General features: G+C 35.7%; 1 protein-coding gene across 5 annotated transcripts in view; it reads right to left on the bottom strand.

The window, feature by feature from the left end:
* Positions 1 to 17,498, bottom strand: part of TBC1D15 (TBC1 domain family member 15) — a 69,567-nt gene that overhangs the window by 20,347 nt on the left and 31,722 nt on the right. For 3 of the 5 annotated variants that reach the window (XM_082351630.1, XM_082351631.1, XM_082351628.1), the window contains exons 6-11: positions 10,777 to 10,879; positions 9,739 to 9,789; positions 9,234 to 9,431; positions 7,973 to 8,101; positions 6,883 to 6,986; positions 5,846 to 5,940 (exon numbers count right to left, since the gene is read on the bottom strand). In XM_082351630.1, coding sequence (XP_082207756.1) covers positions 5,846 to 5,940; positions 6,883 to 6,986; positions 7,973 to 8,101; positions 9,234 to 9,431; positions 9,739 to 9,789; positions 10,777 to 10,879 — 680 coding nt within the window. The remainder of the gene's footprint in view (positions 1 to 5,845; positions 5,941 to 6,882; positions 6,987 to 7,972; positions 8,102 to 9,233; positions 9,432 to 9,738; positions 9,790 to 10,776; positions 10,880 to 17,498) is intronic. The other 2 variants (XM_082351629.1, XM_082351632.1) reach the window with 1 other exon arrangement.

Raw genomic sequence — 17,498 nt, 5'->3', positions numbered from 1 at the left:
TATACGTCAGGCGTCTCAGTAAGTAGCACCACCAAATGACCAATTTCTCAAGCCAAGAAATGTAGTCCCATCCCTGATTTCTCTTTCCCCTTCATAACCCACATTTAATACATCAGAAAGTCTTATCAATTTTATCACCAAAATATAACTTGAATCCATCTACTTCTCTACATCTCCACCACCACCATCTCTTGCTTTGGAGTCATTCCTACTAATTGGTCTCCCTGTTCCTACTCTTACCTTGATTCAATCCAATTTCCACAGAGCAGAAAAAATGACTTTAAAATATAATGATCTTATTTAAAATACTCCAATAGTTCCTCTTCATACTTAACAGTCAACTTCTTGGCATGATCCACAAGGCCTACAGCTTATCTGTGTATTTTTTTTTCAACACAGAGAATTTATACCGAAACAAACAAACAAAGAAAACAGCAACAAAAAGATTTTGGTAATTTTTCCTGAAGAATACTTTTGGGAAAAAGTATTACAGGAAAAAAATGTTTTAAAATGAATGTATACATACTTCTATTAGTAGAAAGCACAGTATAGTTGAAAGGCCACTTAATAATTAGATCTGATTATGAAGGAGTCTATGCTATGGAACTAACTAGATAGATGACTTAAGACAATTTACTAACCTTTTCTGAGCTTCAAGTTTATTATCTGCTAAAAATGAGAAAATTGGACTAAATTTTGTTTCAATTCAAATTATATAATGGGCATATAAAACATCTAAATTTTTCTTCCAATCTCATGGAAACAGTGAAAATAGGACTCAAGAAAGATTGAGAAGATCAGAGTCATCACTGCTGTTGCTTGACAAAAAGGGAAGAGTATGGCATGTGGAAGGAAAAGGCTTAACATACTGGATTAGTTTATCTCTAAGATCTCTTTCAGTCCCAATACTTCCAAGCAGGAAGAAACAGTCCATTATCATTTTCCCTACTGAAACAGAAAATAACAGGAGGCTTCAGTTGGAAACTTCAGATAACCCCATGCCTCAAGATCCCCAACCTTTTATCTTAACCAGAGGAAGGACATAGTTTATTCTGGTCTAATTTATTTTTCAGGAAAAAAAGTTATTTTTCGACTGAAAATTGAAATTTGTCTTTATGTCTACACAAAAGCTGCCAAATCACTCAGTTATGTTAGGATTTCTAACTATGATTTACAGAATTTTTTCTTCCATAGGATGGTGGTGATGACCGTGGTGATAAAAACATCCCTCTATCTTTATTTATAAAGCTATAGATACACAAAACCAAATACAGCATAAGAATTTTACAAATAAGTTCCACTACTATTAAAAACTATCCTAAAATTATATGGAGGCTATGTAAAATACTTAACAGCATTAATACTGGGTACTGCCCTTATTAACCATGTGACTTGGACAAGTCATTTATGCTCTCAATGCTTCAATTTTCTTATCTGTTTAATGGAGGTTATCAGGTAGACATATACAGCAGTAATTATGCATACCTTCAGTAACTTATGCCAACCTGGCCTTTATCATAAGAGCCAGACAACCCAGGAATTATTTAGAAATAAGTCTAATTCTTTTAAAGTAAAATTCTATCAAGTATCTCTTTTTTAGAGAATAGATATTCCCAGGTAAATAGTTACTCAATTCTTAAATACTGATAAAAAATTTACTATCTGGAATCATTTATTTAATTAAAAATAAAATATATGCATATTAAGGGAAGGTTTGGAGGGATATAAACCAAAGCCTCTTAACCACAGTTGTTATCTTTGAATGACAGAAACAAAATTTTTATTTTCTTCTTTTTGCTCATCTATAGTTTCTAATTTTTCTGTAATAAACACAAGGTGTTTCTGTAATGAGGAATAACAATAATTTCTTAATGAAAATTAACAAGTAAAGTTAAACACTTCTTTTTTAATTCATGTTTTGGAACTCAAAATGAAATATATCAGTATTTATACTGACTGAACTCATATTCTTATTGGAAGAGGAACAACCAAGAATATTAAACACACATTTTAATGTACTTTCCATTCTGATTTCTTTTTTTTTAACTGAAGTATAGTTGATTTACAATATCACATTAGTTTCAGGTATATAACATAACATAGTGATAAAATTTTTATATATTACACTCCATTTAAAGTTACTACAAAATAACAGCTATATTTCTCTGTGCTGTACAATATATCCTTGTTGCTTATCTATTTTATACATGGTAGTTTGTGTCTCTTAATTCCTACCCCTATCTTGGCCCACCTCTCTTCCTTCTCCCCACTGATAACCACTAGTTTGTTTTTTATATCTCTTAGTCTGTTTCTGTTTTGTCACACACATTTGTTCATTGTATTTTTTTATATTCCATATATAATTGATAAGAGCATTCGTCTTTCTCCATCTGACTTATTTCACCAAGCGTAATACTCTCTAGGTCCATTCACTTTGTTGCAAATGGGAGAATTTCATTCTTTTTTATAGCTGAGTAATATTCCGCTGTGTGTGTGTGTGTGTGTGTGTGTGTGTGTGTGTGTGCGCGCGTGCGCGCATACCACATCTTTACCAATTCATTTGTTGTTGATGGACACTTAGGTTGCTTCCATATCTTGGCAATTGTAAATAATGCTGCTATGAACACTGGGGTGCATGTATCTTTTCAAATTAGTGTTTTCATTTTCTTCAGATATATATCCAGAAGTGGAATTGCTGGATCATACGGTAATTCTATTTTCAGTTTTTTGAGGGACCTCCATACTGTTTTCCATAGTGGCTGCACCAATTTACATTCCCACCAACAGTGTACAAGGGTTCCCTTTTCTCCACATCCTCACCAACATTTGTTATTTGTGGTCTTTTTGATGATAGCCTTTCTGTCAGGTATGAGGTAGTATCACACTGTGGCTTTGATTTGCATTTCTCTAATGGTTAGCAATGTTGAGCATCTTTTCACGTGCCTGTTGGCCATCTGTATGTCTTCTTTGGAAAAATGTCTACTCAGGTCTTCTGCCCATTTTTTAATTGGTTGTCTGGTTTTTTTGAGCTGTTTATATATTTTGGATATTAACCACTTATCAATCCCATCATTTACAAATATTTTCTCCCATTCAGTAGGTTGTCTTTTCATTTTGTCAATGGTTTCCTTAGCTGTGCAAAAGCTTTCAAGTTTAATTAGGTCCCACTTGTTTATTTTTGCTTTAGTTTCCTTTGCCTTAGGAGACAGATTCAAAAAAATACTGCTACAATTTATGTCAAAGAGTACTCTGCCTATGTTCTCTTCTAGGAATTTTTATGATTTCACACCTTACATTTAGGTATTTAATCCATTTTGAGTTTATTCTTGTATATGCTGTGAGGAAATGTTCTAATCTCATTGTTTTATACGTAGCTCTCCACTTTTCCCAGAACCATTTATTGAAGAGACTGTCTTTTCTCCATTGTATATTCTTACCTCCTTTGTTGTAGATTAACTGACCATAAGAGCATGGGTTTGTTTCTGGGCTCTCTATACTGTTCCACTGATCTATGTGTCTGTTTCTGTGCCAGTACCATGCTGTTTCAATAACTGTAGCTTTGCAGTATAGTCTGAAGTCAGAGAGAATACCTCCAGCTTTATTCTTTTTTCTCAAGATTGCTTTGGCATTTTGGGGTCTTCTGTAGTTCCACATTAATTTTAGGATTATTTGTTCTAGTTCTGTGAAAAAATGTCATACATTTTCAACCCCTTCTCGCTCTCTCCTCCTTCTGGGACCCCCATAATGCAAATGTTGGTATACTTCATGTTGTCCCAGTGGTCCCTTAAATTGTGCTCATTTTTTAAATTTGTTTTTCTTTTTGCTGTTCTGATCGGATGATTTCCATTATCCTATCTTCCAGACCACTTATGTGTTCTTCTATATCAGCCAGTCTGCTATTAATTCTGCTAGGGTGTTTTTCATTTCAGTCACTGTATTCTTCAGTTCTGATTCTTTTTTTATATTTTCTAATTCTGTCTTAAAATTCTCACTATGTTCATCTATTACTTTCCTTACTTCAGTAAGCATTCTTTTTTTTTTTTTTAAATGAGCGCACCATGAGGTTTTTCTTTACTTTTTTTTTGTTGTTGTTTATAATTCTTTATTTTATTTATTTATTTTTGGCTGTGTTGGGTCTTCGTTTCTGTCTGAGGGCTTTCTCTAGTTGCGGCAAGCGGGGGCCACTCTTCATCGCGGTGCGCGGGCCTCTATCGCGGCCTCTCTTGTTGCAGAGCACAGGCTCCAGACGCACAGGCTCAGTAGTTGTGGCTCACGGGCCTAGTTGCTCCGCGGCATGTGGGATCTTCCCAGACCAGGGCTCGAACCCGTGTCCCCTGCATTGGCAGGCAGATTCTCAACCACTGAGCCACCAAGGAAGCCCCAGTTAGCATTCTTATTACTAATGCTTTGAATTCTTTATCTGGTAAATTGTTTATTTCTATTTCATGAGTATTTTCAGGGGTTTTCTCTTACTCTTTCGACTGAGACAAATTCCTGTGTTTTCTCATTTTGCTTAACTTTCACCTAATTTCATAGAGAAACCATTTAAGGGTGTCATTATGTGGGAGAACCCCCATACAGTTAGCATGTGCCCAGTGGCTTTGGAGGGAGAGCTGGATTTGACTTGAACACGGGTCACATCTTTCCTGAGAGCATGCTGGTAGCTATCACCTTGGTAGGAGGTGTGGTTGGAGACGAAGGGCCTAGGGCCAGAGCCAGGTGTGACCTGGGGCTTCGCCTCTGCTTGGTGGCTGTCACCTCCCTTTCAGGGACAGGGCCAGGTCCAAGCTCGCTTCCTTCCCTCTGAGTGTGCACCCCCACGTATCCACCAGGGACAGTGCTGGAACAGGAAGGGCTGGTGTAGGCATTCCGAGTGTGTAGGGGCATGGGCTACAGTGGTCCAGCAAGGGTCAGACATTCACACTGCTTCTGATGTTCCGCCTGTGTAAGTGCCAGTAATGGCTGCCCCCACCCTGCTCATATGCTGCTTCACGTCTGAGCTGCTTCTGTGTCTCACAGCCGATCTCCCAAGTGGGGCTGGGGTGTTTGCTTAGCTCAAGCCAGGGTGTGCATTGGGGCAGTCACAGGAAACCAACCAGCCACTTGTACAGTCTTCAATCCACCCCCTCCACCCTGCCTCAGGAGCAAGCAAGCATGTGCACATTCCTCAAGAGCAGAGTCCAGGCTTCCCACAGCCCTCCTGTTAGTCTCACAGCCCTCCAACCAGCCAAGAGGGCTCGTCTTCCCTCTGCTGGACCCCAGGACTGGGATGCCCAATATGTGGCTCAGACCACTCATTCCCCAAGGAGGCTCTCCACCCATGTAATCTCCCTTTTCCTCTGAGTGCCCTCCCAGGGACACAGGTCCCAACCTCATCACTTCTCTTTCCTTCCCACTCAATATCGTGTGTTATCTTTCTTACTGTACAGGAGTCTTTTTGCCAGTCTCCAGTTAGTTTTAAGTGAGAACTGTTCCACATGTAGATGATTTTTGATGTGCTTGAGGAGGAAGGTGAGTTCTGTGTCCTCTACTCCACCATCCTGATCTCCTCCTCTCTAAGAGAAAGTTTTATAACCTTTATTATCTGGCCCAAGTTCACAACAATGTCAGCTTTCTTGGAGGGCTAGAGAGCCAGATAGAGGCTTTGCAGCTAGAAAGAGTGCCCAAATCACATTCTGAAGGCTGCCCTAGGAGGTTCTAGGTATTTTCGCGGTAAGAATCTTTGCCACAAGCCTCTGATTTTTCATTTGGGCCCTAACTCTGTAGTATATACCTGCATTTCTTAAATCTTATCAACACTTCCATGCAACCCTCTCACCCATTTTCAAAATTAAGAAAAAATTACCAATAAGACTTCTATAATCTCTTAACCTCGAATTTCTCTTCTCCTGTTCCTCGCTGACAGATTTCCACTGTAGTTTCATTCTGAAGTATTCATCACTATAGAAAACAATTTTGTAGCAAAAAAGGTTATTTGAACACCTAAAAAACAAATTTAATGTATCAAAGCATTTATGGTGCTAGTGAGATGTAAATTTATAAATATGATAATGAAATGTTTAAAGTTATGATCAAAGGACAAATAAAAATCTTAAACATGTCATAAACTTTATTTAAACTACTAGAATAATTTAGGTATGATTTTAAGGAAACATTTACTTCAGTCCTTAATATCAGACCTAAAATTATTCCAGTCGTTAAATACTTTAGCCACTAAAGTTTCCGAATAATTACAAATACAAACCTATGAGATTTTTTTTTTTTTTCAATGTGACATAAAAGTACCATTTTCCAACCAGATTACTACAGAAACTTGTTGATGTGAAAATGTCTTAGAAGGACTGGCAAACATGTTGAAAAGAGAAAGGACTGTCTGAGTTTGAATATACACATAATGATTGAAAGTGAGCTTTAAATAAAAGGTTAGACTGACAAACTGGGAATAAGTATACCTGGGAAGTTGGTCTGTTTCTTTTCAAGTCAAAAAAGGCCAGTTTATGTTATAAGAGCACCAGGAAAATAATTTAAAGGTAATTAACCTAAATAGCAAATACACTTATGAGCCATTTTTATAATTTCATAATAAATTGTAAAAATGAATCAAGATAAATGAGATATATTTAAAAATCTATATCTTTGTATGCTTAAAATGTTTATACAAGGGGACTAGAATTTTTTTACCATCATTCTACATATTCACCAATGTAACCACAATGAAGTCCCTCTAATAAGTGTTTCTGGTTTGAAATTAACTACAGTGCTCACAATATTTAAATTAAAAAGATGAAAATAAAAATATGTTCCCCTACCCTAGTCTATTCCACTTTATATGGGTGAGTTACTTGGATTTCTTTAATGAGCACACAAAAGACCATTACTTACATTTTTTGTTTTTGTAATTGAGTTCTTTCCTCTTTGGTACTGTCCCAAGGAAAATAACCCAGAAGAAATTTCCATGCTTGTTTTCTCAACACATGACTAAGTCCCTGAAGAAAACATGCATATTAAACACATTTGTAAAAAATGAATGCAATACTTTAAGTTCACAAAACTTGTACATAAACAGAAAAACTACTATTTAAGAGATAGTTTTATATAGGCATACGTCATTTTATTGCACTTGGCTTTACTGCATTTCTCAGGTATTGCATGTTTTATTAAATTGAAGGTTTGTGACAACCCTGTGCCAAACAAGTCTACCAGTGCCACTTTTATAACAGCGTTTGCTCACTTCATGTCTCCACGTCACAGTTTGGTAATTCTCGCAATATTTCAAACTTTTTCTTTACTATCGTATTTGATATGGTGATCTGTGATCAGTGATCTCTGATGTCATTGTTATTATTTATTTTTGCTTTGTATTTTTTTAATTAAAATACATATGCTGTTTTCTTAGACATGACGCTATTGCACACTTAATCGACTTAATACAGTATAGTGCAAACATAATTTTCATATGCACTGGGAAATCAAAAAATGTGAGTGACTCGCTTATTTGCAATATTCACTTTACTGCAGTAGTCTGTTACCGAACCCACAATACCTCCGAGGTACGCCTGTACATAAAAATAACTCAATTCAGTAAAAACTACCTTGTTTTTGACTTCTAGATTCTGAAGATGTAAGCAGCTGCCAGAAAGCGTAAACAATGAAGAGTGGACAGTAGACTGCATGGCAGACAGTGGAACTGATTAGTCTTTCTAAACCCAATCCTTACTAGATAAGGCAACTACCACTGAGGAACACAAATGCCTCCTTCATATAACCCACAGAACTTCAAGTAAGAAAGAATACCTTTCCATAGGCTTAATGGTATATCCCTCCAACCCAACCCTCAGGGACATCACAAACACCTCACTCTGTCCTACAGGGATTTTAAGGCAACACTCATCAAAAAGGAGTTCATCTCTCCCACCTCCCAAAAGAAAACGACAACTTGAATACCAACAGTTTAAAATACTAAAGTAATTACCCCTCTAAATATCATCTGCTTCATACTATCTACATTTAAAATTCTTCCTTCAGAATCAATGTTCTTAGTCCATTCTTCCAATGATACTGGCTCTCTCCTTTGAACAACAGGTCGTTCGCCCAAATCAATCTAAAATAAAAAGATAAGCAATAAAGAGTACACCTTTAACAAGTGAAATGAAATCAAGGTATATAGAAACTAAAACTAAAATACTATTACTCAGACATAAGTTCTAACATTTCTAATATTTTCCCTTAGTTTCCAATGTTTAGTTTATAAACTGCAATAGCATTCCATACATTTTGCCCTCCTATTAAATACACAAATAACTGGGTTATAAATTCAGAAACAAAAAAACATTTGTTGTTTTGGGTTTCAATTACATAAGTACAGAACATTCAACATGTAAATTCTAAAACAGACCCTTCACACTAAATAGTATGCTATATTATTAAAAAAGAGTATTATTCCATTAATCATATTTAAAATTAGCTTTTCTTCCAAACTAAAATTTGTAGCTCTCAGAATTGATTCATGATCCATTAGCTCTACTTGGCATTTTCTACAGGTTTTCATTCAATTAACAGATGTTGGTAATTTTAAAATGCCATTTGCAAGATAAGCCCTTTAATTAAGTACTACAATTTAGATATTTTATAATGTTCTAACTATGTGCAGCCTAGAATTGTAGCAAATTCAAGTCTTGTTGAGCATATATAAAGATTTGCCATAATTCAAGGCCAAAATCCATCTTACTTAAAAAAGAAAAGATTCACATAAGAATAAAAGCCCACGAGTAGTGTCCTGACTAGCTGCCTGTGCAGAGTGTCTGAGAAAACAAAAATTAGGAACAGAACTAGGGGCAACATGCAAGGCTTACTATTTACTCACTGCTATACACTCAATGAAACAAACAACCTGTTCATTATTATCAAAAGGTAATCAAAGAAAAGAGATCCAGCAATGATGAACAGAGAAGTGTAAGTAGTAGTTGACGAAGAAGAAACCAGGAATTTGGTGGCAGGACAAGCATTAGTTGTTAGATATATCAGTGAGCAAAAGTTATAAAGGATTGTGAGAAAGAGGCAGGTATGACCAAAATTGAGTTTCTATTTCTATAACATTCAGTACTGAATGTTTCTATAACATTCAGTACACTTTTCAGTACATTCAGTACACTATTTCTATAACATTCAGTACACTTTAAAAAGCATTTCTCCTGCTAAAATACAAGCGCTATGTTAATATAAACTCCACTCACTCTTGTGATGACTTCAAATCCTGGTTCTTCTTGCTGATTTATCTTTAAACCTGGAATAGCATCACTAAGAAAATCTGCCATCTCTGTAGGTGGTCGTTGATGTGCAGAAGGATCACTGCCTCTTAAACTATCAAAAATGTAGTTTGTGACTTTGGAAAATCCTACCATAGTGGCTGTATAAGGGTCCTTTTTAATCTTCTATGCAGTAGAAAGAAAAATATTGGCAAAATTAATTCAGATAAAGAATAAAAATACCTCATGACAGGCAAAAGGGCAAAGGTTTTTAAAGGGGGGGAAATCAGAACTAAAACAGAGTATTCTAAGATTATTTTAAAATTTTATTTTTTTCTGGGAAGAAAAATTTAAATTTTCTAAGCCAATTTTTTCATTTGGTTAAAATAGTACATTAAATAGCAAGCTAATGCTACTGATTGAATTGCAGATAAACACATGATTTGCAGGCTTCATTCAATCCGCACACACCAGAAATATCTGCAGTGCTTACTTTCCACTGATGGACGGCCCACAACAGCTTTCTTCTCTCTAACAGTCCTGCCTTCACAGAAAAAAGTATTTCTTGAAGTGGGTAGTACCACACTAGTCTAACACAAAATATTTGATAGCTAAGTTTAAACGCTCACAATATTTAAATATTAGCTGACATTTTAATCTAATTATATAACTGGTGAATCACGCCAACAAGAGTAATTTGTTCTGGACAGTGCTGTCTTAGAAAACAGTAAAAAAGTTTTTCTACTGCTAGAGTTACTTCTAAATCCCAAACTGCATGCTTATTCATATTTAGCAAAAATAGTTACTTAAAGGTCTATCCTTAAAATGATTATTTTCACAATAAGAAAAACAGTTCCCTCACTTTTTATTTTAATCAGTATTTAGCTCTTTTGTCCTCCTTCCTAAAAAGTTCCCTCTTTATCTTCAGAACCAAAAAGAGATACCATGTGGGACAAAGAAGCACTCAAACATTTGTTGAATGAATGAGTGAATAAATGAATGAGTAAACAAACATGTCATTAGTTTACATAGCAACCTGAGTGAAAAACAAATTATCTTTATTTCTGCCTGTGTTAAGGGCACATTTTTAGCCAAATGCAAGAATATACTCAAATACTTTAAGAGGAGTTAAACTAAACTGACCCCAAATGAACCAACTTAAACAAAAAATAAAAATTCAAACCAGATTTTTGCATAAGCTTATCACTGATTAATTCGAAGTGGCTTACCCAGTGACTTTTCACCTAATCAGTGCAAGCTATGATAATAAAAATCTGATGTCCAATTTCAATTATGATAAAGGGAAAAATTGCTGTAAGAGTAATTAAGAACCAAGGAAGCTTCTGAGTCTTACAAATAATATGACACATATTATTCTTTCTATAAAATTACAGAGACTAGTTCCACAAGGTTTACACATGCAGACACTTGCCTCATTCTGTATCATCTCTGAGAAAGTGAGAGGTAGGATGCATACAAAATAATGGGGTCAGACAAACAGATTAATATAAGATAGACTAAAGAAACATACTTGTATTATACCATATGCTGGTTCATCAAGAAGATTTTCAAAAGACTGTGAAAGACTCTTATTCTGATAGTTCACAAGAAGTGTTCTTTTGTCTTGCGGAGATCTGTAATAAAAAGAAGGGATTTGTAGAAAACAGCACACCGCATCAATGACTACCTAAATAATTACTAATGCACAGTTATTTTTCCGTAACAACAAAAAAAAACCTTAAATGTCCAGTTCTAGAACTGTTTCCCATTAATTCAATATTAGCAAGTATTTAGTAACTATCTTAAATGAGTTCCAAAACTACATGGAACATGAAATATTAAATTAACAAATATAAAAGGGATGAAGTATATTTTTATTCTAGGTAAAGCCAAGAGGACTAAATTATAATGAACCCAAACTTTTGTTTAGAATTATAGTAGAAAATTCTTACAAATATATCTTCCATTATAAGAATATATCTTCTCTTATAAAGAAAGTTGAAACACACTTTAGGATTCATCAGTATATATAATATGTACACTACAGGAAAATGTCCTATTTTGAAATGGTTTCCAACTTCACTCCACAGCTTGGTAGTACTGCAATATAAGATGTTAAAAATACAAGATACAATGTCTTAATTATTTGTTAAAGATCATTAATTATGCTAACCATTATTATAAACACACATGGTTGTAATGTACAGTTCAGGTACAGTATATTTTTAGTTCTTGCTTATTAAGCTCCGGATATAAGTTTTTCTCCACACTTCCTAATAACTACAGAATAAACAAAATGCTTTCCAAATAGACATCTAATTTGAAATAATGAAATGAATTATCCAGTCTTTTTTCTGTTCAGAAAGTTTTATAATTTAGTAAGTCAGCTGTAATAAATCCACAACTTTTGTGTTTAAAAACAAAAATTAAATGCATTATTTTGCTGCTATCTACTTCTAGTTTATTATAAATGTTTGAGATAAGAACTTTAATAACAGTTATCTCTTCTCAATTCTAACATAACAGAATGCAACAGCAATGCTGGGGGGATATGAAATCCAAAACAGGATCTTATTCTTACTTAGAAACAGCACTCGATCATCAGAGACAACAGTAGCTGAATAAGCCCCTTAGCTTCTTAAAAGAGCTAAGGTTGAGTCATTTGAAGTAGGAAAAAAATAACTTTTTAAACGTTCAATTTTCATTAATCACCATTTTTCTGAACATCTTCTGGGGGTCATGCTTAACATGAAGACCTATAGGTTCTCACAAGGCATTTCTTAATGATACGTCAACTTGTAAACATAGCACCAGAAAAAGAAAAGTAACTAGTATAGAAACATTTTTTTCCTAACACAGTGCTGCTGGTGCTATGGTTATTATTTTTTGTTTCTAAAAATAGATTAAGTCAAATTTTTTCTTTAAACTACAAATAAAAAAAAGATCATGAAAGTCAAAACACTGGCTACGCATGCTGAAGGGGAACACATATGCAATCTTCAGTTATCTGTGCCCAGCCAATTATTATGGCTTCAGATCTAAAACTATGGTCACAAAGCTGGAGATGGGAAGAAGAAATGACTGCTCAACCAACAAAGAACCACAGACACTTTTTTAAAAAGGAAGGATTTCTTTTATTTATACCTAATGCTCTGTGATGAGGGGCTGGGGGAAGTCACACTAGACTTGGTTGACACTGAAGAAATCAACAAAACATTTTTTTAAAGTATAGCAGTAAGAGGACAGGAAATAATGTTGTTAAGCAACTTCAGAGCTCACCAAAAGGAGGGCTGGCATTCCAGAATATTGTTACATTTCCACCTGCCAGGTTACCACACTGATTTAATCTGGGAAGATTAAATATTATATTTATATATTCTGGGGATATTATGGATTCTGGGAAGTTGATCACTCATGACAACATTATTCAAGGCTTTCAAAAACTCATTGCAGCAGTAAAATAGAACTTTTAATGATGCTAACATCAGCAATTCTATTAGATCCTACTAAAGGGCTTAAAGAAAACCATTGTCTAATATCACAACTACAGACGCATAACTACTAAAAATTCAGAAGTACTTTGGAGTGAGCCTCTCCCAAAAGCTTCAGAATTCAGAAATCTTAACAGTTGAAGAATTTTTGCGCACTGAGATGTAATAGTAACTATTTTATATTGCTACTGAGAAGACCAGTATGGAAAGCTAAAGAAATAAATAAAAATATCATTGCAAAAGATATAAAGCCGAAAAGGTTAATAAAAAATAAAAAGTACAGAACATTTACAACAAAACTATATCGTTTATTCCCATCCACATAATTTATACATATATATATGTGTATGTGTATGTATATATGTATGTGTGCGTGGATATATGTATCTTGCAAAGGGAATAAATAAGGGTCTAGGACCTAATCTCATAAACGACTGGTGCTATAAGATGATACAACCAACTTGGCTTTTTAAGGAAATATTTTACTGCTTGGATATTTATGTATTAATTTTAAAGTGGCCCAATATATAAAATAATTTTAACAGAACCAATAACTTTCATTCATATCCTAGCAACCAACTTGGTTCCAGAAATGTAACAAAAATGTATGTGTGGCTCATTCTTTTACCCAACTGAATACCATGTTCTAAATGGTGATAACTCAAAGAACACTAAAGAATATCAATGGATAGGACAATTTGTTTGTCCCAGTAGATAAGAAAACCATTTGAGAAATAATAAGCCTCAAGAAGTTGGCCTATTTTGCACTGACTAATCCAGCTGATGAGATTGAAAGAAGGAACTGTGCATAGCTACCCAACCTTTACCTCGCTCTTTCAAGGCTGCACATCCCTAGCAAATCTGCAATTTCTGTTCGTCTGTATGGTAAGACCCTTAATTCGTTACGGGGAGTGTTAGGAAGACATCATGGCCACAGATGCAAGCCACATTCTTCAATTTAGGTTAATCAGAGAAAAAAAGATAATGTGGTCTGAATCTCCCTCTATTGATGTTTTGAACTAAGAAAACACAAGGATGACCCAGGAACAGAGTGGCTGGGATCCCAGCGAAGCTGCTGACACCAAGGTTTTCCTGGTCTACCCTTCTTCTTCTGGTCTCCACAACAATCTGCGACCACAGGAACATGACTCTGGAAGTACCATTTTGCTTAGGATAACTGCTCCAGAGACAGGAAATGATACCTAATAAAGTAAAAAATGGGGGATATTTGGGACTTTTCACTTCTTTGGACTTAATTGTGAATTCCATTTATTTAGATCGTAAGTAATGAACATAAAAAACAAGAACCTTTAACATCTCCCTAAGAATCCGATAATGGAAGATGCTTTATACAAATATGGGATTTATTTTTATACTGGTGACTGTTTATCTGGAATATCTATATTCTACCACCTGGACTCAGCATATATGACACAATGCAGTTGGGCATAATTTATGATGGGAAAGAGAATGAGGGGGGGGCTTATTTTCTGCCTAGTGTACAGAGGGGCCTTGGGGATAAAATATTTGATGTACTATTCTTACACATCTCAGACTATTCAGGGGGCAAAGAATAAACTGGCCCCTCAGTGTCACAGGAGAATACACAATGGAGAAGTGGCTGGTACTAAGGACGAAGTTTTTAAAGCTCACTTTACACAGCTACCTCCTCCCCCAGAAACAGCCACATCCTTGGTTGACCATAAATGTGATTAAGCCTAGTGGGAAGAGAGGAAACAAAGTGTAGGAAGTCAGACTCCTCTGCTAGGCTCTTCTCTTTGACCACGTCATTAAAGGCTACAATTAATCACATGCTCACATTCTATCCCATTTTATCCTCTTCTTAGTTAATCTCATTCTCTCTCAGAGCTTCAATTACTATTAACACACACACACACACAAACTTACATATTATCCTATTATATGCTCTCATCGTGCTATATTCCTGATTCATAGCACTTACTACAGCTGAAAACTTATGATTATTTGTATAAGCGATCTTTTTCTTTTCTGCAATAGTACAAACTCCATGAAGACAGACAACATATCTTTTTTGACTAAGTGCTCCTTTCCAGCACTTAGTATGATGTGCTGGAAAGAACACAGTGGGTCCTCAAAAAAAAAATACTTGTTGAATGAAAAAGTAGAGAGAGGGGAACACCATTCCCATGGCTTCTTGTTTCTAGGTGGAAATATGCACTCCTATTAAAGAAAATCTTCACAGGGACACATCTGACCGCTGAGATCAGGGAAGAGTAAGGTGCATGCATGGCATAACCCCTTCCAGGCTCTCTTTATCTCTTGGATCTGCCTGCCAACAGAGAAGGCGGTTTCTAGTCTGCTCTCATTCATGTCATAAGTGGTCTGCCCTCACTAGGGAGACCTGTGGTTGTCCAAAAATGATAACTGGATGACTTCATTAATTTGGGCTGAATTATTATGATGCTACATATCTAAGCCTCACCAGTACAGAAAAGGAAACATAGTTTCACTTACAACCTTCATTAAAACATCACCAACACATATTTAAGGTACATATTCTCTTATAAGCACCTAAGTAATTGTTGAGTCTACCCTTGAACCCATCCAGGACAGAAAACTCTCTACCTCTTGAGCTAATTCCTTATAATTTCTACCCCTTGAGCTATTTCCTTCTAATTTATCTCTGGAGTCATACAAAACAAATCTAGTCTATTTCTTTTAACAATCCTTTTGAAATTATTTGTAGAATTGATAAGTACCACGCCATTTATTCATTCAACTAAGATTTACTGAATAAACACTATGTGCCAGGCACTCTGGCTAGGAATTTAGGAGAAAGTGTAAACAAGATAGATGCAATCCCTGCCTTTATGGGCTTATATTCTAGAGGAAAACGTAACAGAAGTAAACAGACAAAATGATTTTATTCTGTTAAGGGCCATGAAGGAAGCAAACAAGAGAATGAGAAAGCAAAAAGGAATGGCGGTGGGAACCTACATTAAATGGGAGACTAAGCAACCAGAAAAGTCCTTCTGAGGAAGTGACATTAAACTGAGACCTCAGGGATAAGAAAGGGAGAAGAATATTCTAGACAAAAGAAATACATATAGGACCCTAAGACAAGAAAGAGTTTAGGGCATTTCAGGAACTGAAAGAAAACCACATGGCTAGAATATAGAAGAGAATGGCATGAGATGAGGTTTAAGAAATAAACAGAGCTAAGATAGGGCAGGCCCTCACTGACCATAGTAATAAGCTCGGGTTTTATTTAATGGTGCACCACAACTCCTCTTCCTCAAGTTAAATCGCCACAACCCCACGTTTTTCATGATACCATTTTGATCCCTCTCATTACGCTAGCCATCTTTTTCCACGTAGTATAGTTAGTCTAACACATCTAAAATGCAGTGTTTAAAACTAAGCCTAGTTCTCCAAAGTATGATCTTACCAGTAAAGAGTAGAGAGGGACTACCACTTCATTCTAGCTACTATGCTTTAATCAACAGTCTCAGAATGAATGATCTCTTTTGTAACAGTTACATCACAACACTGATTGATACTGAGCTTGCTATGATGCTAAAACCCCCAAGTCTTTAACAGCTGCTATTCAACAGCCAAGCCTTATGCCCCAGTCATGATAAATGCTCCTCCTGAAATCTACTTAACCCTGTAGGTGGTAGCCTATTCGCAGCTTCTCACTTCAAGATCCAAGACCCACATACTACCAACCAGATCTGACTTTCTTATGATTACAGGTACTAATCAGCATGCCCAGTGCCAGCCAGAGGAGGTCAACATGGTAAGGGAAGAGAATTTCATGCCAAAAAACACAGAGTCAATATCTTTCAACTTTTGCATCACTCCTAGCTTTATATAATCTACATTTAGGCATGACATTACTCTATTAAAGTGAGGACATGATTAATGAAGTTAACAATCATCCCTACGATTCCCCAAACTAAAAATCTCAACTTCTCCCTTCTTTTCTCCTCCACATATCCAATCAATCACAAACTCTAACACTAAATATTCCTCCAACACTTCTTTCTTGTCACTCCCGTAGTTCACGCTACTACAAGCTCATCTAGATGACTGGAACAACCTGCTAACATGATTTACAAGATCCTTCATGCTCTGGCCTTTACTCAGCTCTTTGGCTTCATCTTTAAATCCTGTACCCTCCCTTCCCCCACTATGCAGACCTGTGATACTGAACTACTCTGTTCTGTGATTATATCATGTTTTATATACCTCCCTCTATCTAAAACATCTCTCCATCTAAATATCTCCTTCCCTTTCATGCTAACGTTCACACATTTGTCAAGTCTCAACCTAGATGTTACCTCCTCCAGAAAGTCTTCCCTGACCCTTACCCAACCCCCTGTCTGAATGAAGTACACTTCCTCCCTTCCTTGTACTTCCTCCATCTTATTTCTTGAGTTTATTGCTATTTACTGGTCAGCATCCTTCACAAGACCATAAACTCTCAGATATCCAAGAACATGCCTGTTTTGTTCACTACTAAATATCAAACAACCAGCACAGTGCTCAGAACTTAATAGATACCACAACTGTATTTGTTGAGAGTGAAAGCGAGAAAGAGTATGCGTGTACAAATGCACATGGGTAAACACATGTAAGACACAAGATTTCTGGAAAGTGAGAAAGCCCTAACTTCCACACTTACAAAAATTTTATTTAGATTTGCCTGACTTAAATTTGTAACATTACAAATGAAACTCTATGTTTAACAGAAACTACATAATAAAAGATAAAATTG

This window comes from Balaenoptera borealis (genome assembly GCF_965194805.1).
Source record: "Balaenoptera borealis genome assembly, chromosome: 13".
Lineage (NCBI taxonomy): Eukaryota > Metazoa > Chordata > Mammalia > Artiodactyla > Balaenopteridae > Balaenoptera > Balaenoptera borealis.
Note: the sequence above shows the minus strand (reverse complement) of the source record. Positions and strands in the feature narration are given on the sequence as shown.